This window comes from Triticum dicoccoides, chromosome 4A, assembly GCF_002162155.2.
Source record: "Triticum dicoccoides isolate Atlit2015 ecotype Zavitan chromosome 4A, WEW_v2.0, whole genome shotgun sequence".
In the NCBI taxonomy this organism is placed as follows: Eukaryota; Viridiplantae; Streptophyta; class Magnoliopsida; order Poales; family Poaceae; genus Triticum; species Triticum dicoccoides.
The window spans coordinates 192,291,608-192,318,796 of NC_041386.1; the positions used below are offsets into that span (position 1 = coordinate 192,291,608).

The window sequence follows — 27,189 nt, forward strand, 5'->3', positions numbered from 1 at the left end:
AAGAACCTGCGTTGTCGATAAAGAAGTGGAACAAACTACGAACACACCTCTACACCATCAGTCGTCACTAGAGGGGACCCCTATTTTTCGTCGACATGAGACTCCATCCTGATAGGCTGGAGCTCCCCTTGATATTGAGTTGGCAAGTCCACATATGCCCCTTAGCTAGAAGAGCGCACCTCACAACAACGGATCCTACCATTAACAAACAATGCCCCCTCCTACCCCGCCCAATCACATAACGTATGGATGTGTGGAGAACAATGGAATTCAAAATGATGCCTCCATGAAGGAAATGGCATAGAGGCACCGCCGCCCAAGATCCCAAAGGATCTAGGTTTTCATTCCGAGATCAAAGAGGACAAAGAAAAGCCACAACGGTCCCTTAACAATAGATACGCCATCCATGGATATCGTTACTATTAGCTCCTACACGAACTCTCTAGTATCCACCTCACATCTTGACACAACCAGACCACTAAGACGCCCCCTCACACCACCGTCATTGTTCACTACTCGCCAGGCACCATACTGCCCTCTTGCTCGTGCACACCGTCTAGCGCCTAAGCTAGTAGTCCTACCCACAAAACGTTTTGGCTTCCATGATCCAAAGATGAACTCACACCCAAACTTTACTTGTCGCCACACTGCAACAGAGGAGTGGCCTTCATAGCCACCATTAGGGAGCCTGAACGCTGGCTAGGAGAAGGCTTGACTGGCCAACCATTCGTTGGAGTTCCACTATAGATCTAGACCTGATATCATATCCCAACTAGTTTGTGCACGTAGGAGTGGCGAGGGCTTCCCTCGGATATAGATCCAATGGTGTAGTATCGGTAGAGGTGGCCCGAAGGGGCTCAGGGCTCAACCTTGTCCCGTAGCTTTGAGGCAGCCAAGAAACCATCCTCCACGAGTTGCCCGGCTAGTCTCTACAAGACACATCGTTATTGATGGATATGATGCCAACTCCACGCGCGACCCCAAACGGACGTCCGCTTTGTCCGGAATCGGTCCGTTTGGGTAGGGCAATGGGGTCGTGTCTGGGCCTGTCCTGGAATGCGGTGGCCGTGCGCCCAACGCGCGTCCGCATCCGTTTGCCCCATCTTGTTCGCCAGGGCCAAAAATGCCATATTTTCATATCAAAACAAGTTTGCACGTCCAAATATTAATTGTCTGGAAATAAAAATAGTTTTACAACCCAATCGAAATTATCTCTAATAAAATAGTTTTACAACCAAATCGAAATTGTCTTGAATGAACACCCTGTTCAAGAATTCATCCGATTAACCAGTTAACTTGCCAATTAATCCCTACTCATAGGGTCCCCGAGTAGCCGATTACCCGATAAATCGTCCGATTAATTGATTAAATGGCCGATTAACTTGCCGATTATCCTATTAATCCCCTACTCACCGGCCGACCGAGCAGCTACCAATTAACGATTTCCTCAACAATGATATGAACCAATACATGTATTGGTTGCCAATGTGATCCCACACGTGTTCAACCAAGTCATTGTAAAGATCCAAATGAGTGTGCCAATCACGCAGCTCACGATGGAATTGGACAAACTATTCAAACGTGGCCGGTTCTTGGTGCAGGGGCTCAACATTTTCACCTTGATAATCAAATCCTTGGTCGAAGATACTGTCATCACGCTTGTCCTCGACGATCATGTTGTGCATGATCACACAAGCAGTCATCACCTCCCAAAGCTTCCCTTCATCCCGTGATAGTGCAGGGTTTCGAACGATACCCCATCGGGATTGAAGCACACAAAAAGCACGTTCCACATCCTTTCTAGCACTCTCTTGCATTTGGGAAAATCTCTTTCTCTTCTCACCTTGGGGGTTCAAGATTGTCTTCACAAAAGTTGACCACTGAGGATATATACCATCAGCTAGATAATATCGCTTGTTGTACTGGTGGCCGCTGATCTCAAAGTTGACAGGTGGGGAGTGGCCTTCTGCAATCCTTGCGAAGACTGGAGAACGCTGCATCACGTTGATATCATTGCGAGAACCTGCCATGCCAAAGAAAGAATGTCATATCCAAAGATCCTGCGAAGCCACCGCTTCTAATATGACAGTGCATGCTTTGACATGCCTCTTGTACTGGCCCTACCAAGCAAATGGACAGTTCTTCCACTCCTAGTGCATACAATCTATGCTGCCAAGCATGTCTGGAAAGCCTCTAGCTGCATTGATTGCCAACAATCTCTCTGTATCAGTGGTAGTTGGCTGCCTCAAGTACTCAGGGCCAAACACCTCGATCACAGCCTGGCAGAACTTGTACATTGACATCAGACATGTTTTCTCACTCATACGCACATACTCATTCACCAGATCGCCTGGAATTCCATATGCAAGCATGCGGATGGCCGCGGTGCATTTCTGGTAAGAGCAGAATCCAAGCTTGCCAAGGGCATCCGTCTTGCACTCGAAGTATGGGTCATGAGCAACCACTTCCTCTCGGATACGAATGAACACATGCCTTGCCATATGAAAACGGCAACAAATTTTATCCGACTTGAAGAGCGGGGTGTTCGCAAAATAATCGGCATAGAGTAGGGTGTGGCCTCTCTCCCTGTTGCGGTTCAGGTTGGGAGCACGGTCAGGGAGTGAACCCCTGTACCGAGGAAGCTGCCGTTGAATGTGGTCGTGAACGACCAATGCAGCCACCACAAGATATTCATCATCTAATGACGAATCGTCCGATGAACAAATGAAGTGGTGGAAGAAAAACTCATCTCCACTGTCCATACCTTTGTGGGAAAAGTATTGAACACCTTGCGGTCGTGGTGGCAAAGAGGCCGCGATGATCACCTCGATGCAGCAGGGGTGGTTGGCGGCCGGCTACTGGCCGCTCTGGAGCACTCGTCGGAAGCTGCCGTGGCCGCTGTGGTACGTCGACGGCGGTCGTATCCCCTATGCCGCCGGCAGGCCCGGCCCTGAGGGGGGGCAGGGGGGTGGCCGCCCCGGGCCCCCGGGATCAAGGGCCCCCCTTTTATATGTATGTGTGTCACGTATACTAGTCGATTTGGCCCAGCATACAGCCCAAACGGGAGGTGGGCAGGCGGAAGACACGCAGCCCCTCTGATGACGCATAGATTAGATCGTGCCCGACGTTTGATCTCCTGAAATCGTGGCGGCAGTCGCCCATCGCCGGCCACGCCGACAAGCCGAGCCGCGAGGGCTGGTTCTAAGGTTTTTGCCGGGGTCAACAGACGACATGCCCCACGATTGTTCCGGGAGTACGTCGGCCATGTAGCCGCCGAGACATCCCTCGTCCGCGCACCTTCATCCTCCTTCAGTACATGTGGTAATGCATCTCTCTTATTTCCCCTTTCTGAAAAAAGGAACCATCTCCGTGGTACTTCTCGAGACTGTTGTTTCTTGTAGTAGCGAACTAGCGATCTAGTTGGATGGTACATTGAAACGAGAAAGGAGGATTTCTTAAGTATTGTGATTGTTAGGGTTCAGTTTTGGCACTGATTGTGTGTAACTGCTGACAACTTTGGGGATATGATTACGTAACTTTATGTTCTACAGACATTGCCAAGGATATCTTGATTCCGAATAATGCCCACATACAGACGAAAAATATGCATATGATTTATGAGTCTCCCAATTAGGCCAGAAATTTTCACATTGTGTTCTGTAATGACCACGTTTGTGGGCCACTATATAGGAGATTTACGTCAATGGAATTTTTAGAGGCCCAAGTGTATTACTAATTGATTTGAACTTCTATGCATATGCCTACTATTTTATTGCTGTGACACCGCGTCATTGGAAGTTTTAGAGGCCCATGTGCATTGCTAATTGATTTGAACTTCTACGTATATACATATTATTTTAGTAGCCAAGAATTAGGTTATATAAATCTTCATTGTTGTAATCAAGTTCATGGCTGTGACACCATGCATTTTCAGGCATTTCAACCGGATGCAATTCCAATATGTGCACTCATGTGGGGAAAATTATAGTTATGCACTCCCAAGTTTCATATTTCCTAGTATACAGTGCATGATTTAGCTTACCCTCTCTATATGGATCTTTTTTTTACTTTTGATTTTTTTCAGGATAGATTATTGGTGGATATATCGATCAACTCTTGCCCACCTAATATATGGAGTTTTACTTGTGCCTGGCTTCACAAGAGGTGTGTGAAAATTTATCTTTCATCTCATATGAAACATCGCCGCTACATATTCCTTGCAGTGAGTAACTTAAGTTTCTCGACAAATTAATTATCATATACTACATAGTTTTTTTTTATCTTATACATAGTTGTTAAATGCAACTTAAGCGTGCTTATTATTATTTTGATGTTGTACAAACACGTGGTTACCATTTTAGAAAAAGGGCCCTGGGTTCTAGTTTCGCCCCCGAAATCATAGGACCCGCCCTGAGCGCATCACCCTGGTTAGCCTGGTAAGTCCCAGCCCATGCTCTGTTCTTATTCTCCGGCGAGATTTTCTCAGCCCCGCATCTTTTTATCTTTATGTTTCTTCTCCGGCTTGAGGGAGTGGATTCCCATCACTAGATTCTTGGATAAAAGGAGGAGATGCAAGATACTCCACAACCGCATGGACCAAACCTATAGCTCGATCGGCCTTGTTAAGGTGTGTATAAAATACAACATCAAAATAGTAGTTCATATTTATTAGTTGATTCTCCAGTCTGATCGAAATATTCTCACGAATGTTTCTTTAGTGACAATATATTGAGATCTAGAACATTGCGGAGCAACGAGTGACAAAAGTATTAGATGAGATGTGGAACATTGCGGGTAACTCTTTGTTGACTGGACACATGAGATGCAACGTGAGCTTCTTCGCCTGTAACGGGATGCATTTCTCTTCCAGATTATTGAAGAGATTGTTAAGGATTGAATGTTCTATTTGGTACTGTCCAGATGAGTTCGTCCTGTGCTAGAAGGTGAGCTGATCCCAACCTAGGCCTCATGATGCTCCTGTCCTTCATATGTTTTTACTCTTCTCAGATTTTAGGCTAGGTGTATTAACATATATGCCACACACAAAATTTAGATCTTAGTGTAAGAGTAAATAGGGATAAATCATTGTGCCTTGTTGAAAAATTAGCACTACAGAGAACAAAGGAAATTATTAAAGAAGGATATAGTTGATTAGGTTGTTGTGGTGTTTCTTTGTAAATAATGACATGCTAACTTGCTTGTTTAATTTAGGTGTGTGGGATATAGGAGATACCAGGAGAGATATTTCAGTTGCAATCCAGCTTTATTTCAATGTAAAAGATGGTAAGCATGCATAATCGTGCTGGTCTTTTACTCTCCAGTTCTGCGCCGCTGGTCAATTTTGAACTTGCAAACTGAACTGTAAAATGTTTGAATGCCTTGCCACATGAAGTTTTCTTTGCCTGCTCTGACTACTTCATCTCTATTTATTTAGCAGGTTCTACGATCTCCTGTGTTGCTACATCTTCATCTCCTGCATTGTTGTAACTCTGTTCTGCTGCTCGAGGTTTGCTTCCTTTCTGACGTAATCTCTATCTGGTTTGTTTCTTGTCCCGTGTGTGATCATATTAGGCCTCCAGGATCTTGTGCTCCTACTATTCTTGTCTGAACTTTGTTAATTTTATCAGAAGAAGCAGGAGCAAAGCATACGCATGCTTCCTTGGTGAGTTTAGAGTTTACCCTGTCTCTGGAAGTTGAAATTGGCTCTCATGCGAGCGACGGCCTTTTGTTAGCCATGGTGAGTTTCAGGCTTACCCTCTGTTCTTGCTAGCTAAAATTGGTTTCTTGTTGAATAATGTTCATCACACTGTACTCATGAATACGAAGAAAGCTACAAAAGAGTGATATCGCATTTTCTTGAGATATCCGGCAACGGAATCTGATTGTACCCAAATGTGATAGATTCCACTCTTCGACAGCTTGAATCTAAAGTTGTAGTGTCTGAACAAGACTAGGATCATGTTTATGATGCATTTGCCATCGATAGAGGTATGAATCCTATGGTTGACATTGGTAAAAATCTCAGTGAGCGCCCTACCTCCTGAATTAATAGTGAGAAGCCGTATATTTTACTTTTAGGTGTAAACAAATAGTAAAAGATGAGGTAGCCATCTCCTACTGAAGTAACAGTGAGAAGCCTACCAGCTGGATTTTATTCTTACATGATATCATGATATGAAGTATTATTCATATTTACTACTTAGGATGTATGCATATATGTTACTGGTTAGCATGATACTGTTAGCGGAAGTGGTAGTGCTCTTTATGGTCGATGATGGCATGCCGCTCCAAACCACTCTGCTTTCCAACAACGCCGACAACCACAACAGAGGTGGATTCAGCCGCCAAGAGGCAGAGTGGCAGTCAATGGCAGTGGCCTGCTCCCAAGCTGCAGGTGAGAAGGTGACGCGGCGGTGGTTGGTTTGCGTAAATATTGATCACTGCATTCTGAGAATATTTTGTGAGGTATCTTGATTGGCATAACAGGTTGCTAGAGTTGTTCAAGCAGGTGTGCTCGTTCTACTTTTGTTAATTTTTCTATCTATATTTTGTACTTAGTTTAGTTTGAATCGGTACCATAACAAGGCTAGGTTCAGTAACTATTTTTTGCTTTTTTACATAACGGCTGAATCAAATGCTCAGGCTAGTATGTTTAGTTAACAATGGCAGGGTCATTGTGGTGCCTGTTGGGCCTTTGGTGTTGTGGAGTGCCTGCAAGATCGTTTCTGCATTCCTCAGCATGGTGAGCGCATATGGACGATCTGTCTACTCTCTGGTCTATTTTAAACAGGCATGTTATTCTTTTCACACATAACCATCCTGCTGTTGCTATTCCAGAAAATTTCACTTTATATCAATAAGCATTTATCTCCATGTTAACTTGGTGTAAGGTAGCTTTGACAATGTGTTGAGGCGTTCTTCTCAGTGTAAGAACAAATAGTTGGCTGCTCCCATTTTTATCTCATTTCGTAATCATCGCAAGCTATGCCTATGTCAATATCTAAAAGTTTTTGGTGTTTGTTTCTCCTCCTCAAATCAATATTTTCTTTTGATTTGTAGGACCGTTAGTAAGATTGCTCATTGGCAAGCGAAAGAGGTTTGCGGATTCTTGCACGACTAAGGAAGAAATTTGTTATTTGAAGTATGCACAAGAGATAATGCAAGGTATTTCTGTTACTAGCTTCATATCTTCTAGAACCTATGTACAGATAATGATTCGTAACTGCAATTATTTTTGTCCTAAATATAGAAGCAAATTGAAGAGTTAGACTTCTGTATGGAAATTTAGATAGTAGTTCCTTGGAAGGCAGTTTAATTTCTTGCATTGATTCCTCATGCTATAAGCCACACCTTTCCTATTTTGTTAAAGAAGTAAACTCATGCTATACACCACCAGTCAGCCTAGCGTTCAAGTAGGCCACTAGGCCAGGCCATTCAAGCAAACCTCGCTGCCACTACAGTTTAGTTCTTAGCTATGCGTGTGACTATTTCAATCGACAGGACAAAAAACTATGGGAGGAATCAAAGGCACGCATCTGACCTCAGGTGCACATACCAATTGAAATAAGAGGTGATAATGTTATCATATAGCTATACTGAATTTATTATTAACTTAATGACCAAACTGGATGGTAAAAGCTTACTTCACTTGGATAACAGGAGTCGGACACCAAAAGCTTGCTATCTAATTTTCTTCTCTGTACAGGAAAAAAATATACCGATAATTGGACATTGAAAGTCTGCTAAATTTTTTTTTGAGCTGTATAGTGTATACCTTTATAATATAGATCCTTGCTCATGTTACACCTTTCTTGTTCTTATGGCGAAAAAAATAGCATATTAACCATTTCTATATTTTTTTCTGTGCTTTTCTTTTAATACAGTAGTGTCTATGCTTATGGATTTCTTATATTTTTGTTGTCAATCTAGCATGCCTGTGTCACTCCCGTCCTGTTTTAGCTCTGTTGATGGATGATTTCTGCCATTTCTTTTTATTCCCGTTTCATGTGTAAGCATTTGATATATCATGAGGGTATGTATGATTTATTTGATATGGGCAAAGAAATATCTACTCCAAATATGGGATATTGGGTTGTGGTTGTTATTCCTTCACATGGTTTAGGCACACTTCTGATTTTGTTCCCTTTGAAATGGTGTTTCTTGGATATAGATATTGCTGATTGGTAATACTTATTGAAATGGTGTTTGTTGGATATAGATATTGTTGATTGGTAATACTTATACCTTATCTTTTTAGGTAATTTGTTCCGTTGCATGTGAGTGTAGGTTGGTCTGTTCTTTCAGGAAGAAAAAGAATAGGTCAAATTAATTGTTCACAACTATGACTTTACGTCATGACCATAGCGCATTATTTCTCTTTATTTCTGCTATAATGTGAGCCAATTAGAAACTGATATAAATGTGTTTTTCTTAATAATCTCATACTGGTGTGTTTTGCCTTCTCAAAAGAAAATCATGACAGGACCAATGCCCCCATATCCATCCTTGAAGCCGGGTTGCGCGAGCTATGCTTGCAGGGGGAATTAACGCGCAAGTTTGCAGCAGCAAGGGTTTTTCTACGTCTTGATGGGCAGCTAAATTAGTTTGCTTAGGTATACTGGAGATGAAATGTCACATCATTTACAATCATTTTGTTTAACTACTATGATGCATAAGATTTTTTGTTAGTTCTCATAATTCATCCAGTGTACATTTTCTTTCGAACCAAATAAATTAGAGTCATATAAGAGATGCATGAATGACGAGGGGGTGAACTGGAAATGGGACCTTGCGCCATTTGGCGCAATGGGTAATGTTATTATACATCTTATTGTAGTAGATAGCAAGCCTCCATTCTTATTATAGATAGCAGGCCTCCATTCTCTTTTTATTAAGGGGGGTTAAAAAATTTACCATATGTGCTTTCCATAATTTTCTATTCTGCGTCGTTTGGCGCAACAGATCCACTCGAGGCCCGGCGGCGGACGGGAGAGGGACACCGGCTAACACCTGCGAGCTGGTGGTTGGTGGCGGCTCGATCCACTCCTGGATCCTTCTTCTTCCACTTCCCTGATGGCGAGATTAGATGCGACCTGGTGGTTGGTGACGGCTCGATCCACTCATGGATCCTTCTTCTTTCACTTCTCTGCTGCCTAACACCGAGCAGCGGTCAAGGAGCATGGTATCGACGACGGCAGCCGGAAACATGATTTAAAATGGCACTTTATACCACCAAATACAAATGTGTGTGTGTGTGGGCGTGTGGGTGTCTCATTGTATATTTTGTTTTAAGTTAAAATGTATATATCCATATCATTGTACACAACATCAACCATGTTTCCTATTAAAGGGGATTAAACCATGGAATTTTATTTCATCGCGGGCATGGCTTTAGCATTGCCTCTGCGCCATTTGGTGCAACGGGTCCACTAGTATACTATACGCATGCAAGGCTCCTGTGTTTGACCCCTCCCCCACCACCCCCTCTGGTGTATATTGGATGATCATGGCTTTTTTCGGTGTTTTTCTGTCGTGGCGGTCCTGCTGATGAAGCTATGTACCTAGGGTAGGGTCATGGACCTGTCCAGCATACCCTCCCTGAGGACATCTTTACAAAGAATCAGAAGCAGACGAAGAGAAAATATCATCCACTCGACCATGAAGATGTGCTCACTCGACTTCCTTGAAGACACTCGACCACCTTGAAGACACTCGACCACCAGAAGACGAGAAGCTCTTCACTCTGCAACGGGCGCGACTTAAACCATAACATTATGGGCATTTATAACACTTTATTGTAGACGTTACCAGTAACGCCCCACCTTTATGAACATTGAACCCTGTGTAACGGAGGGGAGCTGGGGTCCTGGCGCACTCTATATAAGCCACCCCCCTTCTCTGGGACAAGGGTTCACACTTTTGTAAACACACACACGTATAATCCAGTCGACCGCCTCAGGGCACCGAGACGTAGGGCTGTTACTTCCTCCGAGAAGGACCTGAACTCGTAAAATTCGTCTGTACAACTACTCCATAGCTAGGATCTTGCCTCCTCATACATACCCCCCATTCTACTGTCAGTCTTATATCCACAACAGTTGGCGCCCACCGTGGGGCAGGTGTCTTAGCGACTTATTGGAGAAGTTGCAATTTTTCCGATCCCCATCATCATGGTTCCCGGCAGAGGTTTGGCTGAGAGCCGCGAGATCCGTCTCGGCGCGCTCGTGTTTGTCGCCGACGACTCTGCTTGGCTTCAGGAGGCACCACTCGACGTCGATGCGCTCCCCGCCCGCGGGGCGACGCACTTTCACGCGTGCGTCCGCGGCGTCCTCCTGCGGCAACCGTCGACCCAGTACCAGTCGACTCCTACGGCTTTCCCCCTCCCCGCGACCCGCCGGAACAAGTGCACCGGCCGGTCGAGGGTTCAACGGTGGGTGAAGCATGCGGTGGCCCGCAAGTCGGCCACCCCTCAAGTCGCGACGCTCGAGCCCGACGAGTCTCTCTACGGCCTGTTCGATCTGTCGACTGGCTCCGTAGAGACTGCATCCGAGTGCGGCAGCAATGACTCGGCAGCGGAAGTCCTGATGGTTAATGGACCACGCGGTCCTCCTGACTTCGATCGTGAAGACAGAGGTGACGGGAACGGCGATCCGTCGCGCGTTCACGAGGAGTACCTCCCCAAGCCTCTCTCCTCGCAGCAGAGAGAAGAACTTCGTCGCCGAAACATGGATGCCCTGCATACTCCTATAGTTGGAGAAACGCCCGAGGCCCAGGCCTTGGAACAGGCTCGCTTGGCCAATCTGGCTGAGCGCACTCGGCTGGAGAACCTACAGCGCGCACTCGACGATCGCGCTCGTCAACGTGCTCCCGAGTCCAGCCGACGCCAACTTTTTCCACCTCCGGCTCAGGTATACCGAACACCGATCCAAAACCTAGCAGCTGTGGCCCAGATAGCAGAGTCGATTCAACCTTCCCAGTCAGAAGCTGGCCGAGGTCTGGCGCAGATCAGGGCCTTGCTCCGGGCAGCAGGAGAGGAGAATACGGCCGTGTCTCAGTCGCGGGATAGGATCCATAGCAGATCTGTGGTCGCGGATACGGTCCAGTCGGCCCATAGCCCGAGATCGCCCCCGAGGCGTGAGGGACGTGGAGAGCGGCGTGATCAGTACAGAAACCAGGAGCAGTATGATCGTCGAGCCGATCGCAATGGTCGCCATCGAGTGCCCACGCCTCCTCCAAGGAGTGGGTCGTACGTGCCACGGCCACATGAAGACAGGCGCCCTAACAGCGTCGGAAGAGGTATTCCAGTCGACCCTAGGGAGCCAGGCTTTGATGCGAGATCTATTCACGTACAAGGCTTGGTCGACAGAAACAAAGCTCACCGAGATGGCCATGACAGAGGCCCGCAAACCAGCAACAGGGTGCATGTCTCTGGCCCAGAGTGCTTCAGCAGAGCTATCAGAGCTGCAGTGATTCCCCCCAACTTCAGGTTGGCGACTGGAGTCAGTAAGTTCACCGGAGAGTCCAAGCCTGACACCTGGCTCGAAGACTACCAAGTGGCTGTCCAGATTGGTGGCGGCAATGATGAGGTGGCCATGAAACACCTTCCTCTGATGTTGGAGGGCTCGGCTAGGGCGTGGTTGAATCAGTTGTCGCCTGGCAGCATCTATACTTGGGAAGATCTCGCCCGAGTGTTTGTCAGAACGTTTGAGGGTACTTGCAAGCGGCACCAATCTGGACAGCCTGACACCTGGCTCGAAGACTACCGAGTGGCTGTCCAGATTGGTGGCGGCAATGGTGAGGTGGCCATGAAACACCTTCCTCTGATGTTGGAGGGCTCGGCTAGGGTGTGGCTGAATCAGTTGGCGCTTGGCAGCATCTATACTTGGGAAGATCTCGCCCGAGTGTTTGTCAGAACGTTTGAGGGTACTTGCAAGCGGCCAGCAGGTTTGACAGAATTATAGTGTTGCGTCCAGAAACTGAATGAAACTTTGAGAGATTATATCCAGAGGTGGATCACCCTGCACCACACGGTGGAAGATATGTCTGATCATCAGGCAATTTGTGCTTTCAAGGAAGGCGTCAGGTACCGAGAGTTGAATCTGAAATTCGGTCGGACAAGAAACATGACTTTGACTCGGATGATGGAAATCGCCACCAAGTATGCCAATGGTGAAGAGGAGGAGCGACTGCGGAGCGGCAAGCACAAAGCAGTCGCCCACGAAGCCGGAGGAGGAAACTCCAGTCGGAAACAAAAACGCAAGGCCGAACCAGCAGCTCCGGGTGAGGCCTTGACTGTGGTTCAAGGAAAGTTCAAGCGGAAGCCCAAAGGGCCGTGGAACCCCAAGAAAGTAAAAGATCAAGATGGAAATGACGTGTTGGATCTGCCATGCCATATCCACACCAAAAAAGATGAAGAAGGTAATTTCATTTATCCGAAGCATACCACTCGACAGTGTCGGCTCCTGATCCAGTAGTTCCGAGAGAAACAACCCAAGGAAAAGGAGAAGGAGGCAGACAAGGCTGAGAGTGAAGGGGAAGATGATGATGGTTATCCTCACGTGAATTCCACTCTGATGATTTTTGCTGATGTTGAAAACAATAGTCGATTGAAAGTCATCAACAGAGAAGTGAACATGGTTGCTCCGGCGACACCCAATTACTTGAAATGGTCGCAGACTGCCATTACGTTCGACCAGTTTGATCACCCAGCGCACATCGCCACCCCTGGGAGGCAAGCGCTGGTGGTCGACCCGGTGGTCGAAGGCACTCGACTGACAAAGGTCCTGATGGACGGTGGCAGTGGCCTGAACATTCTGTACGCAGAAACGTTGAAAGGAATGGGCATTCCGATGTCTAGACTCAGTGAAAGCCACACGAGTTTCCATGGGGTCATCCCAGGCAAGAAGGCTGCGTCCCTCGGTCAGATTGCACTCGACGTGGTTTTCGGTGATGCAAAAAATTACCGCAAAGAAAAGTTGACGTTTGAAGTTGTGGATTTTCATAGTGCGTATCATGCAATTCTGGGCAGGCCAGCTTATGCACGATTCGTGGCTCGACCTTGTTACGTGTACCTCAAACTGAAGATGCCTGGTCCCAGAGGAGTGATCACTATCTCTGGTAATCGGAAAAAGGTAGAATAGTGTTTCCAGAAGGGCTCAAAGATCGCCGATGCCCAGATGGCCGTGGCAGAATTGCAAGAATAGCAGAAAAATGCAGACCCAAGTGACTTGTTGCGAGCCAAGAAGCCAGCCACGGATTCAGCATTCCAGTCGTTTGGCGAGACGAAGTCTGTTCACATTCACCCGACGGACCCCGATGCAGCTCCGACCCACATTTTGACCACACTCGGCTCCAAATAGGAAGAAGCGCTCATCCAGTTCCTCCGTGAGAACTGGGACATCTTTGCATGGAAGCCTTCTAACATGCCAGGTGTTCCCAGGGGACTGGCTGAGCATCGTTTGCGAGTCAACCCGAAAGTGAAACCAGTCAAAGAGCATCTTCGACGGTCCGCCATCCAGAAAAGAAAAGCAATTGGCGAAGAGGTGGCTTGGCTTTTGGCAGCTGAGTTTATCCGAGAGATTTACCACTCCGAGTGGTTAGCCAATGTTGTCATGGTCCCAAAGAAAGATGACTCACTCAGCATGTGCATCGATTTCAAGCATATCAATCGGGCCTGCCCGAAAGATCACTTCCCTCTCCCTCGCATCGATCAAATAGTCGACTCGACTGCTGGGTGCGAGCGTTTGTCCTTTTTGGGTGCCTACTCCGGGTACCACCAGATCCGTCTGTACATGCCCGATGAAATAAAGACAGCTTTTATCACCCCGTTCGGGTGCTTCTGTTATGTCACAATGCCATTCGGCTTGAAAAACGCCGGAGCCACATTTATGCGAATGATTCAGAAGTGCCCGCTCACTCAGATCAGTCGGAATGTGGAAGCATACATGGATGACATTGTGGTCAAGTCACGTAAAGGTTCTGACCTGCTGACCGACCTCGCCGAAACCTTTGCCAACCTCGGAAGGTATGATATCAAGCTCAATCCATCAAAGTGCACGTTTGGAGTTCCAGGCGGAAAGTTACTCGGTTTTCTTGTTTCCGAACAAGGAATCGATGCTAACCCAGAGAAAGTAGGTGCTATACTTCGGATGAAACACCCCGTGCGTGTGCATGATGTCCAGAAGCTTACTGGTTGCTTGGCCGCCCTAAGTCGATTCATTTCTCACCTCGGTGAAAAGGCCCTGCCTCTTTACCAACTGATGAAGAAATCAGATGCGTTCGAGTGGACTCCAGAAGCTGATACAGCATTCGCAGAGCTAAAAGCCTGCTTTCCACCCAGCCGGTGCTTGCTGCTCCAATCAGCAAAGAGCCTCTTTTGCTTTATATAGCATCCACTGGACAAGTCATCAGTACAGTACTTACGGTCGAGCGGGAAGAAGAAGGAAAAGCGTACAAATTTCAACGCCCAGTTTATTATATTTCTGAAGTCCTGACCCCGTCAAGCAGAGATATCCTCACTATCAGAAGCTTGTCTATGGAATTTACATGACCACGAAGAAGGTTGCACACTACTTCTCAGATCACTCTGTTACAGTCGTCAGCGACGCTCCATTGTCAGAGATTCTGCACAACAGGGATGCAACTGGTCGAGTGGCAAAATGGGCGATTGAACTCCTTCCCTTGGATATCAAGTTTGAGGCAAAGAAAGCTATCAAGTCCCAAGCAATAGCAGATTTCCTCGTCGAGTGGATCGAACAACAACTGCCGACTCAAATTCACTCGGAGCACTAGACCATGTTCTTTGACGGATCCAAGATGTTGAACGGTTCTGGTGCTGGAGTAGTTCTGGTATCCCCCCGAGGAGACAAGCTCAGATATGTCCTCCAGATTCACTTTGATTCCTCCAACAATGAAGCAGAGTATGAAGCACTCCTATATGGGTTGCGCATGGCCATCTCACTCGGCGTCCATCGCCTCATGGTCTATGGCGACTCAGATTTGGTAGTTAATCAAGTGATGAAGGAGTGGGATGTCAAAAGCCCAGCCATGACTGGTTACTGCAATGCGGTGAGAAAGCTTGAGAAGAAGTTCGAGGGGTTAGAACTCCACCACATCCCCCAATTGAAAAATCAAGCAGCCGATGAATTGGCAAAGATAGGTTCCAAGAGAGAGGCCATTCCCAGCAATGTGTTCTTGGAGCATATTCACACGCCGACAGTTTAGGAAGACCCTTTCATTGAAGAGCCCCCACAACCTAAGAGCGCCACGGATCCGACTAAAGTCGAGGTCCCAGCTGTGGTCGACCTAATCATGGAGGTTCTGGCCATTACTCCTGACTGGAAAGTGCCCTACATTGCGTACATCCTCAGGAAAGAGCTCCCAGAGGATGAAGAAGAAGCTCAACAGATTGTCCGCCGATCTAAAGCTTTTACTATGATAAGAGGGCAGCTGTTCAGAGAAAGTGTGACTGGAGTCGGTCAGAAGTGCATAACACCAGAAGAAGGTCGAATGATCCTCAATGACATCACTCGGGGACCTATGGTCACCATGCTTCCTCTCGGGCCATCGTGGCTAAAGCATACCGAGCTGGATTCTATTGGCCACGAGCAAATGAGATGGCGAAAGATATAGTCGACAGATGTGAAGGCTGTCAATTTTACTCCGATATGTCTCACAAGACAGTGTCAGCCCTAAAGACCATCCCCCTCGTCTGGCCCTTCGCTGTTTGGGGACTGGATATGGTTGGACCATTGAGGACCGGCAGAAGCGGCTTCACTCACGTGCTCGTTGCAGTCGACAAGTTTACCAAATGGATCGAAGCCAAACCCATCAAGAACCTTGACGCTAGCACCGCTGTCATTTTTATTAGAGAATTGACGTTCCGATATGGAGTCCCACACAGCATCATCACGGACAACAGATCGAACTTCGATTCCGATGAGTTCGGAATTTTCTGCGCCTCTCAGGGCACTCAAGTCGACTATGCTTCTGTTGCTCACCCGCAGTCGAACGGACAAGCAGAAAGAGCCAATGGCCTAATTCTCAAAGGACTGAAGCCCCGACTGATGCATGATCTCAAACACGCAGCAGGTGCTTGGGTTGATGAACTTCCGTCAGTTCTGTGGGGTTTAAGGACAACTCCTAATCGGTCGACTGGAAGAACTCCTTTCTTCTTAGTCTATGGAGCCGAAGCTGTTCTGCCAAGTGACTTGCTCCACAACGCACCCCGAGTTGAACTCTTCTCCGAAGTAGAAGCAGAGCAGGCCCGACAAGATTTAGTCGATCTCTTAGAGGAGGAAAGAGAGATGGCCTTGATCTGCTCGACCATTTATCAGCAAGATTTGCGTCGATTCCACGCCAGGAATGTGAGGGGTCGGGCCTTTCAAGAAGGAGACTTGGTTCTTCGAGTGGATCAGCAGAAACCACACAAGCTCGCTCCAACTTAGGAAGGCCCCTTCATCATCACCAAAGTTCTCCACAACGGAGCATACCATCTTTACAATATCAAGCATCAGAAAGAGCCACGGGCTTGGAATGCGGAGCTGCTCCACCCCATTTATACTTAAACACTCGTTCGAATAAAATGTAATAAGCAACACCTTTTGTAATTCGTTTATCAAAGACAAGAGCTTACAGTTCTCTCATTCGATTGTGTTGCTCTTATTTACTCCTGAAATCCCCTAGTGGGTGGGCTTAGTCGCGAATCCGTTCCGCCTAAGTTCGAAAAAATCCTACCGAGTGAAGAGCAATCCTTCCACCAGGGGGCTTAGCTGCAGTCGAGCACTCGCCTAAGTTCTCTCACTAAGAGGCTTAACGGCAGTCCAGCACTCGCCTAAGTTTGAAAAAATCCCACCGAGTGGAGAGCAGTCCTCCCACTCGAGGGCTTAGCTGCAGTCGAGCACTCGCCTGAGTCCTCTCACTAAGAGGCTTAACGGCAGTCCAGCACTCGCCTGAGTCCTCTCACTAAGAGGCTTAACGGCAGTCCAGCACTCGCCTAAGTTTGAAAAAATCCTACCGAGTGGAGAGCAGTCCACTCACTTGGGGGCTTAACTGCAGTCGAGCACTCGCCTAAGTTCTCTCACTAAGAGGCTTAACGACAGTCCAGCACTTGCCTATGTTTGGAAAAATCCTACCGAGTGGAGAGCAATCCTCCCACTCGGGGGCTTAGCCGCAGTCCAGTACTCGCCTAAGTTTGAGACCCATCCCTATCCGCAAGGACGACGAGGTGCAGGTCAACTGCAACCTTCTTCTTCGGAGCTGCGACACTAATACAACGTCCGCTCCATCCCTATCCGCAAGGACGACGAGGTGTAGGTCGACTGCCACCTTCTCCTTCGGAGCTGCGGCACAAATACAACGTCCGCTCAATCCCTATCCGCAAGGACGAAGAGGTGCAGCAAGCAAAGTCCATCCGAAGGCAAACACACGCACATTCAGAGATAAACCAAATTCAGATAAATACTAAAAGGTTCCAAGCAACGAATCAAAAGTACTCGGGCACCAAGCCCGAAGGAGTTTAACGTTTACAGAAACCACTCGACATTCCGAGGCAAATTTAAAGCGTATCCAAGTTTCATAAGATTGTTCACTCAGCCGGAGGAGGACTGGCAGGCTCCACGAATGTGTCCAGATCGGTCCCATCAGCGATCTGAGTGGCGGCAGCAATGAAAGTCTCCATGAAGGATTGGAAGTCGTGCTTTTTGGTGTTAGCGACTTTGATCGCAGCCAGCTTGTCTTCACGAACCTCCTTGCAATGGACTCGCACCAGGGACAGCGCCACGTCAGCACCACACCGGACGGAGGATTTCTTCCATTCTTGCACTCTGTCAGGGATCTCGTTCAGTCGAGTCATTAGAGATTCCAGATCATTCTGAAGCGTCACCTCTGGCCAAAGCGTCGAGTCGATTCGAGAGACAACCTCCTTCAGGCGTGCGAGGTAGCTTGTGGCGCTGGCGATACGGGACTCCAGTCGGAGCACGTTCATCGCAGTTTCGTTGTAGACCAGGGAAGTGATAGGGTCCAGACCCGTCTCGACCCTCCCAGTTTCTTCGTGAAAGTCTTGACAAAGTTCTGCAGCCAAAAGTCAGTTCAATCAACCGAGCAAAATCCGATGGCAAACATCAACACCGTCGAGATAAAAGAAATACCTCCCAGCACGAGATAAAGCTTCTTGGCGAGGGTCCTCAGATAAGCTTCTGTGTCGTTCCTCTTGCGGATCGCAGACTCCAACTTTTCGTTCAAGGCGACCTTATCCTTCTTCAGGCTGGTCACTTCGTGGTTAGCTTCATTAAGACAAGATGTCAGTCTAGTCACCTCTCCTTCAAGCGTTCCGACTGAAGCAAGCTTCTTCTCTGCGAGAGCGGTTTTGTCTTGGGCTGCTTTTTGCATGGCGGCGAGGTCCGAGTCCTTCTTGTCCAGAGCCAACTTCATTTTCTCTGCAAAAGAAATAATCAAATCAAAAAAGAGATCAAAGAGATATATTGAAATTCAGTCGGCAATCAGTTACCTTCCATACCAGCAGCCTCGTCTTGAGCTTTTTTCAGATTTTGCTGATCCAATTCCAAGTCTAAGTTGAGTTGCCTCTGCTTCTCTTCGAGTTCGGCAAACTTGGAGATAAGAGTACAAGACTTCTGCAGGAGGCAAGAGACAGGTCAATCGATAGGTTCGAAAGCAATTCATTTCCGAATGAATAAAACCTAAAGAAGTGGACAACAAGCTGTTCAGACCCCAGTCGACTGCCAGCAGTCGACCGCGGTCTCGGGGACTACACCCAGTGGGTGCACTTGGTGTGCCCCCACCGGTTCTGATCCCACTCGCCCGGCCCGCCGGAGTCGAGTGCAAGGAGTAAGAGAGAGAGAGAGAGAGAGAGAGAGAGAGAGAGAGAGAGAGAAAGAGAGAGAGAGAGAGAGAAAGAACAATTGCGCCGTCAAGAAAAGAAGAACTCAGACCACAGTCGACTGCCAGCAGTCGACCGCGGTCTCGGGGACTACACCCAGTGGGTGCACTTGGCGTGCCCCCACCGGTTCTGATCCCACTCGCCCAGACCGAGTGGAAGAGCGAAACTACCAAAAATGACAGCAACACCCACTGGGTGCTCTAATTCAACGCGAACAACAGGAGATTGTGCAGAAGAAGATTTTTCGAGAACAAAAACAGTCGGAAAGTCTACTCACCTCGATGTTGGCCCGAAGAGCGGCACTAGCGTCGTAGGCAGCTTGACTGCTCTCGTGCACTATCTTCACCCGCTCCATCATCATATCAGCCTGTCGGATGGCTTCCGCAACCGCTTCCGACTGGTTGTCTGGGACGCGGTAGCTGGCGAAAAAATGTGCAGACGACCCAGGTGCAGCTGCTTGAGGGTCCGTGGTGTGGAGTTGGATAGTCGAAGGAACCACAGGCGCGGTCGACCACGTGGGGTGCCCACTCGGCAAGGGTGCAGCGAACGTCACAGCAGCCCTGCCGGCATCTTCAGCTTGACAGACGGGAGGCGTTGCAGTTGGTTCCTGCCGAGCCACCCTGCTAGCTGTTACCTTCTTGCTCTTCCTAGGCTTAGGAGCCACATCTTCGTCGTCGTCCGGAAGGTCAATGATGTTGGGTGGAGCTGCAAGACAGAACATTCGACCCCAAGTGAACCACTCGACCCTAAAAGGATCAAGAATCAAAATCACAAGAGTTCATACCTGGGTTAGAGGTCACCGCATCCTCCATTTCCTTGTCCCGGTACTGGTATGAAGAGGTCCCTGACGTAGCAGCACTGCAAAGGCCCGCATTCAATCGGTTACACCCAGTTAATTGAATCCACATAAAGGACAAGTCAGATGGTTACCCGGAGATAGTAGGAACGGTCACTTTGATCTAAGGCAAAGCTTTGGGCGGTTTGGAAGAGATGGCTTTCGGCACTTTCGGCGCTGGAAGCGGCGCGACCTTGGATTGCTTTGGAGGCTTCTCAGTCGGCGTCGGGGAAGACGTCCTGGGGCGCTTCAAGGATTGCCCGATCGGCGCAGCCACCAAGTCCGGAGCGCGTGCCGGGTCATGAGTGTGCTTGGACCTCCTCTCCCTGCGAGGAGGCGAGTCGACTTCTTCCTCATCGGTCGATTCATCGCTCTCCTCGTCCTCCTCGGCTTCCGAATGCTCCTCGCCGCTCTCGCCCCTGCTCCCTTCTTCTTCAGCGCCGGGGTCCTGCACTCCGTTGGGCATCGAGTACATTTCAATGAGGGCCTAAAAGGATAACAATCAAAAGACATTCAGTCGACCACAAATGGGACATCACGTGGTGAATCGGAAAGATACTTGATAAAACAGAAATATACCTATTCCGGCTGGCGCGAGTTGTCGAATGGAATCACCCTCCTGGATCCTCGAGGGTTGTCTTTGTTGCCAGTGATTCCCCTCAACCAGTTCTCCAAGATATCCTCGCTGACCTCCTCCGGGTGGATCCGAGTGGTATCTTCGAGCCCAGAGTACATCCACATCGGATGATCACGCGCCTGAAGAGGTTGGATGCGTCGACCGAGAAAGACCTCCAGCAGATCCATACCGGTCACTCCGTCGCATACAAGCTGGACGACCCGTTCGACCAGCTCCTTGACCTGCGCCTTCTCTTCTGGAACTACCTTCAGGGGAGCAGGCTTCTCCACTCGAGCCAAGGAGAAAGGAGGAAGTCCAGTCGACTGGTCAGGGGTTGGCTGATCCTTGCAGTAAAACCAAGTCGACTGCCAGCCCCGGACCGAGTCAGGAAGGATCAACGCTGGGAAAGTACTCTTGCTCCTCATCTGGATCCCCAGACCACCGCACATCTGGATCACCCGCGTCCTCTCGTCACTCGACTTGGCCTTTTTGACCGACTGGGAATGGCAAGTGAAGATGTGTTTGAAAAGCCCCCAGTGCGGTCGACAGCCCAAGAAGTTTTTGCACATGGACACAAAAGCGGCCAGATAGACTATGGTGTTCGGAGTGAAATGGTGGAGCTGAGCCCCAAAGAAGTTCAAAAAACCCCGGAAGAAAGGGTGGGGAGGCAGCGAGAATCTGCGATCTACGTGGGTTGCTAGGAGGACACACTCACCTTCTCTAGGCTACGGCTCAGTTTCGTCCCCCGGGAGCCGAGCCGACTTGTGGGGGATCAATCCCCCCTCCACCAGGTCATCGAGGTCGTCCTGCGTGATTGCCGAGCGGATCCAGTCGCCCTGGATCCAGCCCGCCGGCAGGCCGGACCTTGACGAGGATCCGCCCCGGCTGGTCCGCTTGCCCTTCGCCTTTGCGGCCGCCTTCTTCGCGCGTTCCAGCGCCGCCGTCTTATCCTTCCCCATGGTGGCAGATCGAGCTCGAGCGGAGGTCCGGCGACGAGGCGGAAGCGAGAGTGGTGGAGAGATCGGGAGAAAGAGAAGAGAGAATGGTGGTGTGCCGAGCAGAGGCCTGGCCCGAGACCTTTTATAAGACCTTCCGCCGAGTGGCTGACTAGTGGACCCAAGCTATCTAAACAAATCCCGCAACAGTCGTGCGTAGTACATGGCGAAAAAGGTGGTGCGGGGATCGAGGAGACTTACCTAATCCGTCCCGATGACCTCGTTTCCTCCCGTCTGGCGCGCTTCCCAAAATTCGAATCCCGTGAGATCCGCGGAGAGCGGAACAACCTGTCAAACTAAAGACAAACACCCTCTACATCATCATTTGGAATTCAACCATGAAAGTTCACTCGACAACAACCAAGAATGGACCAAGGCGACTGAGAAAGGAGTCGATGTCGTCTCCTCAACTCATTGTTTCAGGACAAGGCATATTCATAGCACAAAGAGTGGGTCGGAAGTGTTCTCAACCCCTTCCTCATTCGAACCCTGATCCATTCGGGGGCTAAGCATGAAGCTATGTACCTAGGGTAGGGTCATGGACCTGTCCAGCATACCCTCCCCGAGGACATCTTTACAAAGAATCAGAAGCAGTCGAAGAGAAAATATCATCCACTCAACCATGAAGATGTGCTCACTCGACTTCCTTGAAGACACTCGACCACCTTGAAGACAATCAACCACCAGAAGACGAGAAGCTCTCCACTCTGCAACGGTCACGACTTAAACCATAGCATTATGGGCATTTATAACACTTTATTGTAGACGTTACCAGTAACGCCCCACCATTATGAACATTGAACCCTATGTAACGGAGGGGAGCTGGGTTCCTGGCGCACTCTATATAAGCCACCCCCTCCTCTGGGACAAGGTTTCGCACTTTTGTAAACACAGACACACACACACACACACACACACGCACACACACACACACACACACACACACACACACACGTATAATCCAGTCGACCGCCTCAGGGCACCGAGACGTAGGGCTGTTACTTCCTCCGAGAAGGGCCTGAACTCGTAAAACTCGTGTGTACAACTACTCCATAGCTAGGATCTTGCCTCCTCATACCTACCCCCATTCTAATGTCAGTCTTAGATCCACGACACCTGCTTCTTGGCCTGGCCGCAGCGGCGTCGGCACAGCTGTCGGCAACGTTCTATGATGCATCCTGCCCGAGCGCGCTGGCAACGATCAAGAGCGGCGTGACGGCGGCGGTGAGCAAGGAGCCCCGCATGGGGCCTCCCTGCTGAGGCTTCACTTCCACGACTGCTTTGTCCAAGCAAGTCACCTCTCCCCTCGCTCATGATGCGTCAATGCGTGCACCTGATATTGCACCTTCTTCCCGTAACCCTAGCTATTTAGTGATTCAGAATCTTATCTCTTGCAGATGTTACGTGAGTTGCACACCTGCATGTATACTAGTAGTAATTACTTCTGCATACGAACATGTTCAAACCAGTACATGACTTGTAGCACCGTCTAGGTTGCAGCTGGATGGGATCCATACTGGTGTGAATGTGACGTGCATCTATTTTGTAACATCCATACTGGTGTGAATGTGACATGCATATATTTTGTAACATCCATACTGATGGTATCATGTTGATTAGATTACAGGGATGCAACGCGTCGGTGCTGCTTGCCGACACCGCCAACTTCACTGGTGAGCAGACCGCGTTCCCCAAGGTCAACTCCATCAGGTCTCGTTTGATAGGGGAGGTTTTGCAGCCCTGGAGTGAAGGGGGGTCTGAGGAAATTTGGTTAATCCCTCTTTTTCACCCAATCCTCTCAATTCCCCTAATTCCTCCTCCCTCATAAACCCCTCTATTTGGTTAAACCTCCTACAACAGCAGCAGCAAAGCAAGCGTCCAGTTTCATGAGTGCCTTGAGGCCTCGTTTGATAGGGGAGGTTTTACAGCCCCGGAGTGGAGGGGGATCTGAGAGGATTTGGTTAATCCCTCTCTTCCACTCAATCCCCCCAATTCCCCACTAATTCCTCCCCCTCATAAACCCCTCTATTAGGTTAAACCTCCTACAACAGCAGCAGCATAGCAAGCGTTCAGTTCCCTGGGTGCCTTGGGGGGTTTTCTATACCACATGGATGGAGGGGGATTCGTGGGGATCGGAGAGGATTGGCCTGCTCAATCCCTACGTGTCAAATGGGCCGACAAGGATTTCTGGGGATTTTGAACCCTGCGAGGATATTCCCCTCCAAACCTCCCCAAACCTCCTCCACCAAACAAGGTCTGAGGGGTTTTCTGTACCACATGGATTGAGGGGGATTCGTGGGGAATGGAGAGGATTGGTTTTTCTCAATCCCTACATGTCAAATGGGCTGACAAGAATTTTTGAGGATTTTGAACCCTCCGAAGATATTCCCCTCCAAACCTTCCCAAACCTCCTCCACCAAACAAGGCCTCACGGGACTCGACGTCATCGACGGGATCAAGGCGCATGTCGAGGCCGTCTGTGCACAGACCGTCTCCTGTGCCGACATCCTCGCCGTCGCCGCCCGAGACTCCATCGTCGCCGTACGAAATACTCCTATATGCTAGCCTAGCCGGCCGGTCGAGACACTCCTGGTTAAACTTTAGATGGATGCCCGAATTCTAAGGATTGATTTCATTTCGCAGCTAGGAGGGCCATCATATACGGTTCCGTTGGGGAGAAGGGACTCCACCAGCGTGAGCCTCTCGAAGGCAAACAGGGACCTCCCTCCGCCAACCTCCGACCTCGCTGATCTCGTCGGCAACTTCTCCAGGAAAGGGCTCAGCGTAACCGACATGGTTGCACTGTCAGGTAATTAATCGCTGCAATCATTACACCGAATAATTCGTGAGCTGTACTGATTTGCTTCACGTTTCAATTTCTTGCATGAAGACACTGAGTTTATTATTAGTACAGGAGTATTATTTTCGGGATAAATAGAAACGTTGCTTTTTTTCTTTTCTTGCGGGAGAAAAGGATGTGTACTCCAGATGGAAAGACATGCCACATGCTCCATCAGATACTCCCAAACATGTCTAGTCTTAGTCTAGTCAATGTTTGGCACGTAGCCTCTTTGTTCAGTAGAAAACTCACATGCATGCTGTAACAACCCTACAAAGATCATTTCAGAAAACAGAATGGAAAAAGAACCTACAAAGGTCAACAAGTAGCTTGATGGTTACACCGACAAGGCGACAAGTGACGAGGGACCAGCCGAGGGACATCTACATCAGATGAATATGGGAAAGTGAAGGATGAACGTTCGCCTTCCTATCTTATGCTATATGGAGCGAATGTTCCCTGGCCTCTCATGTTGGGCAAGCGCAACGAAGTAGAAGAGTAAGAAAAGATAAAGAAGATAAAAAGGACACACTGAAGGTGAAAGCTAACTCGTGAATTCCGGCGACTACACGCGAGGGCAACAAATACATCGGGGGAGGGGCAGGGGCTTGAAAGGGGCTTACTCATGGCCTGACGTTTAAGAGCATCTCTAGCCGTTGGCCCCTCAGGAGGCGTTAAAAATCACCTCCCGGGGACGCACCGGCGCAAACCGCGTGCTAGGGGCGTGATGCTCCCCAGTCACGGCGCCTACGTTTTGCATCATCGGTCACGGGGTGAAGCACGCACGCCAGAGGAACAATGAAGGAAATACGTTAATGTTGGACATATGAGCAAATTACTACAAGATCTAATCCAAATAAACAGAAGATAAATCATCACTGCAATAGCAGAGATTAAACTAATCATGCGAACTAGCATAGTAGATGAACAGACCACATCTAGGGCACACACTAGAAACATGAATTCTACCACGATCTCGAACAGGAAGGATATAATCGCATACGATGGAGTGGGAGCAACACCGTCGGCGTTGACGTTGTCGCCCGTGTCGTCGAGGATGAGGTTGCCGAGGTCGGGGAAGAAGTCGTCGTTCGCAAAGTCGTCGCTGCCAGCAGTCGCGCGAGAACGCTCCCCAAAAACATGATCGCCCCTCTCCCTTACAGGATCACAAGAGGAGGGGTTCCGGAGGCCTACTGTCCCTTCTCCCGATGCACGCCGAAAGGAGGGATGGATAAGACTTGCTTGGTGGCGCAATGATCTGGAACGGTGATGCGAAATCATACAAAGCGGCGACGGCTAGGGTAGACGTCTGTCTGACTATGTAGTGCGGGCCGGGTAGGTCGTGTGAGTAAATCCCACGTCCGAGTCACGATCCAAAAGAATAGGAAACGGTTCAGTAATTAACGCGTCCATTAATTATTAATTAATGGCTCATTAATTTTCCCGAGCAGCAAAAATATAGACAATGTGCATAGCTCTGTTCTCGGCTCGGCTCAATCCCGCGGCGCGTCAGGACGAGGCGAGGCGAGGTGTGGCATGGCGAGGCGAGCGAGAAGGAGGAGCGCGCGTGTAGGTCTCCTCTTCTCATGCTCATACAAGTGGTGGAAGAGCTCACCTTATAAAGAGGTGCAAGTCTCTCTCAACTTCCTTGGTGGGACTAAACTCTAGTCTCACTCACTCCACTCACATATGTGCATGAATGGGTCAAGAGAATTTCAGAATTTTAGTTGGGCTTTGGCCCAAAGGCCTACTAGCAAAATTCCAACAATCTCCCACAAAGTCTCATTGGTATATCTCATCATTCAGTTCCAAAACATTGTTTATATACCGGTTCTTAGTAGAGACTGTGAGGTTGAACTTTCACTTCGAGTTTTATGCTACACTAGATCACAACTTGAATATTGGACTATGCCTTGAACTACAAGTTTTCTACGAAACTAGTTTCACACAAATTCTTGACCGATATTGGGCTGCCGCAAGGCTTCCGCGCGGGTGGAGCATATACGTCGTACTCCAGGGCCTTTCATGAATTTATTAGAGAACACCCAATTCTCACAGACTGCGACGTTAACAAGCAAATTCATATAGGTGTGTTTCTCAAGGGATGCTCTGCAGGACAACATCTCTGCTTACCTGAATTAGCCACTTGGAACATATTAAGATAAGTATCAACCAGCCATGCAGATCAGGAGAGTATTGCATCTTCATGGAGTGGGATAATTAATATAAGGATACTCTCCTCCCAACTAACCAATAGCTTGTCTCCCACTTCTACTTCACGGGATCTCCGATCACATAGAGTGGGTTACCATTATGGACAACTCATGCGGTGGGTCTCAAACCCATCTCCATCGATGCATTATTTATCACATTACGTGATAAACCCTTTGTGAAGGGATCTGCCAAGTTTTTCGGTGTTTGAATATAATCCAACGTAATAACTCCTGAGTTCCTCAATTTTCTGATAGATTTTAGTCTTCTCTTCACATGCCTTGAGGACTTCATATTGTCCTTAGAACTGTTTATCTGGACGATCACAGTTTGATTATCACAGTTCATTAGGATATGGGGTATTGGTTTTTCAACCATAGGTAAGTCCATCAAGAGCTCACGAAGCCACTCTTCTTCGATAGTGGCAGTGTCTAGAGTTGTGAGTTCTCCTTCCATAGTTGACCTTGTTAAGATGGTGTGCTTGCAAGACTTCCAGAAAACAGCGTCACCACCAAGTGTAAAAACATAACCACTTGTGGCCTTAATCTCATCAGCATCAGATATCCAGTTTGAGTCACTATAACCCTCTAGTACCCTTGGATACCCGGTGTAGTGAATCCCATAGCTCGTGATGCCTTTCAAATAGCGCATAACTCTCTTAAGTGCATGCCAATGACCATCTCCCGGTTTTGACACAAATCGACTTAGCTTGCTCACAACAAAAGAGATGTCAGGCCTCGTGGCACTCACCAAATACATAAGCGAGCCAATAATCTGAGATACCTCAATTGATCTCTA

The 27,189-nt window shown here is 48.5% G+C and overlaps 1 protein-coding gene and 1 long non-coding RNA gene across 2 annotated transcripts; both read left to right on the plus strand.

Moving 5' to 3' along the window:
- The first annotated feature begins 4,195 nt into the window (after positions 1-4,195).
- LOC119288836 lies at positions 4,196-5,506 on the plus strand. The gene is made up of 4 exons (XR_005141297.1): positions 4,196-4,627; positions 4,719-4,943; positions 5,212-5,283; positions 5,435-5,506. It is a non-coding gene; the product is annotated as an uncharacterized LOC119288836 (long non-coding RNA).
- Positions 5,507-22,433: 16,927 nt separating this feature from the next.
- Positions 22,434-24,158, plus strand: LOC119283476 (peroxidase 2-like). Its single transcript, XM_037563015.1, has 4 exons — positions 22,434-22,565; positions 22,969-23,056; positions 23,767-23,882; positions 23,985-24,158. Exons 1-4 carry the CDS (start codon positions 22,434-22,436, stop codon positions 24,156-24,158), a joined length of 510 nt encoding a protein of 169 aa, XP_037418912.1.
- The last annotated feature ends 3,031 nt before the right edge of the window (positions 24,159-27,189 follow it).

Excerpts from the sequence above, each read along its gene's own strand:
- LOC119283476 (XM_037563015.1), top strand. The coding sequence starts at position 22,434 with ATGTCAGTCTTAGATCCACGACACCTGCTTCTTGGCCTGGCCGCAGCG. Across the intron at positions 22,566-22,968 it reads AGAGCGGCGTGACGGCGGCG|GGATGCAACGCGTCGGTGCT; the intron begins GTGAGCAAGGAG and ends ATTAGATTACAG. Across the intron at positions 23,883-23,984 it reads CCCGAGACTCCATCGTCGCC|CTAGGAGGGCCATCATATAC; the intron begins GTACGAAATACT and ends TTCATTTCGCAG.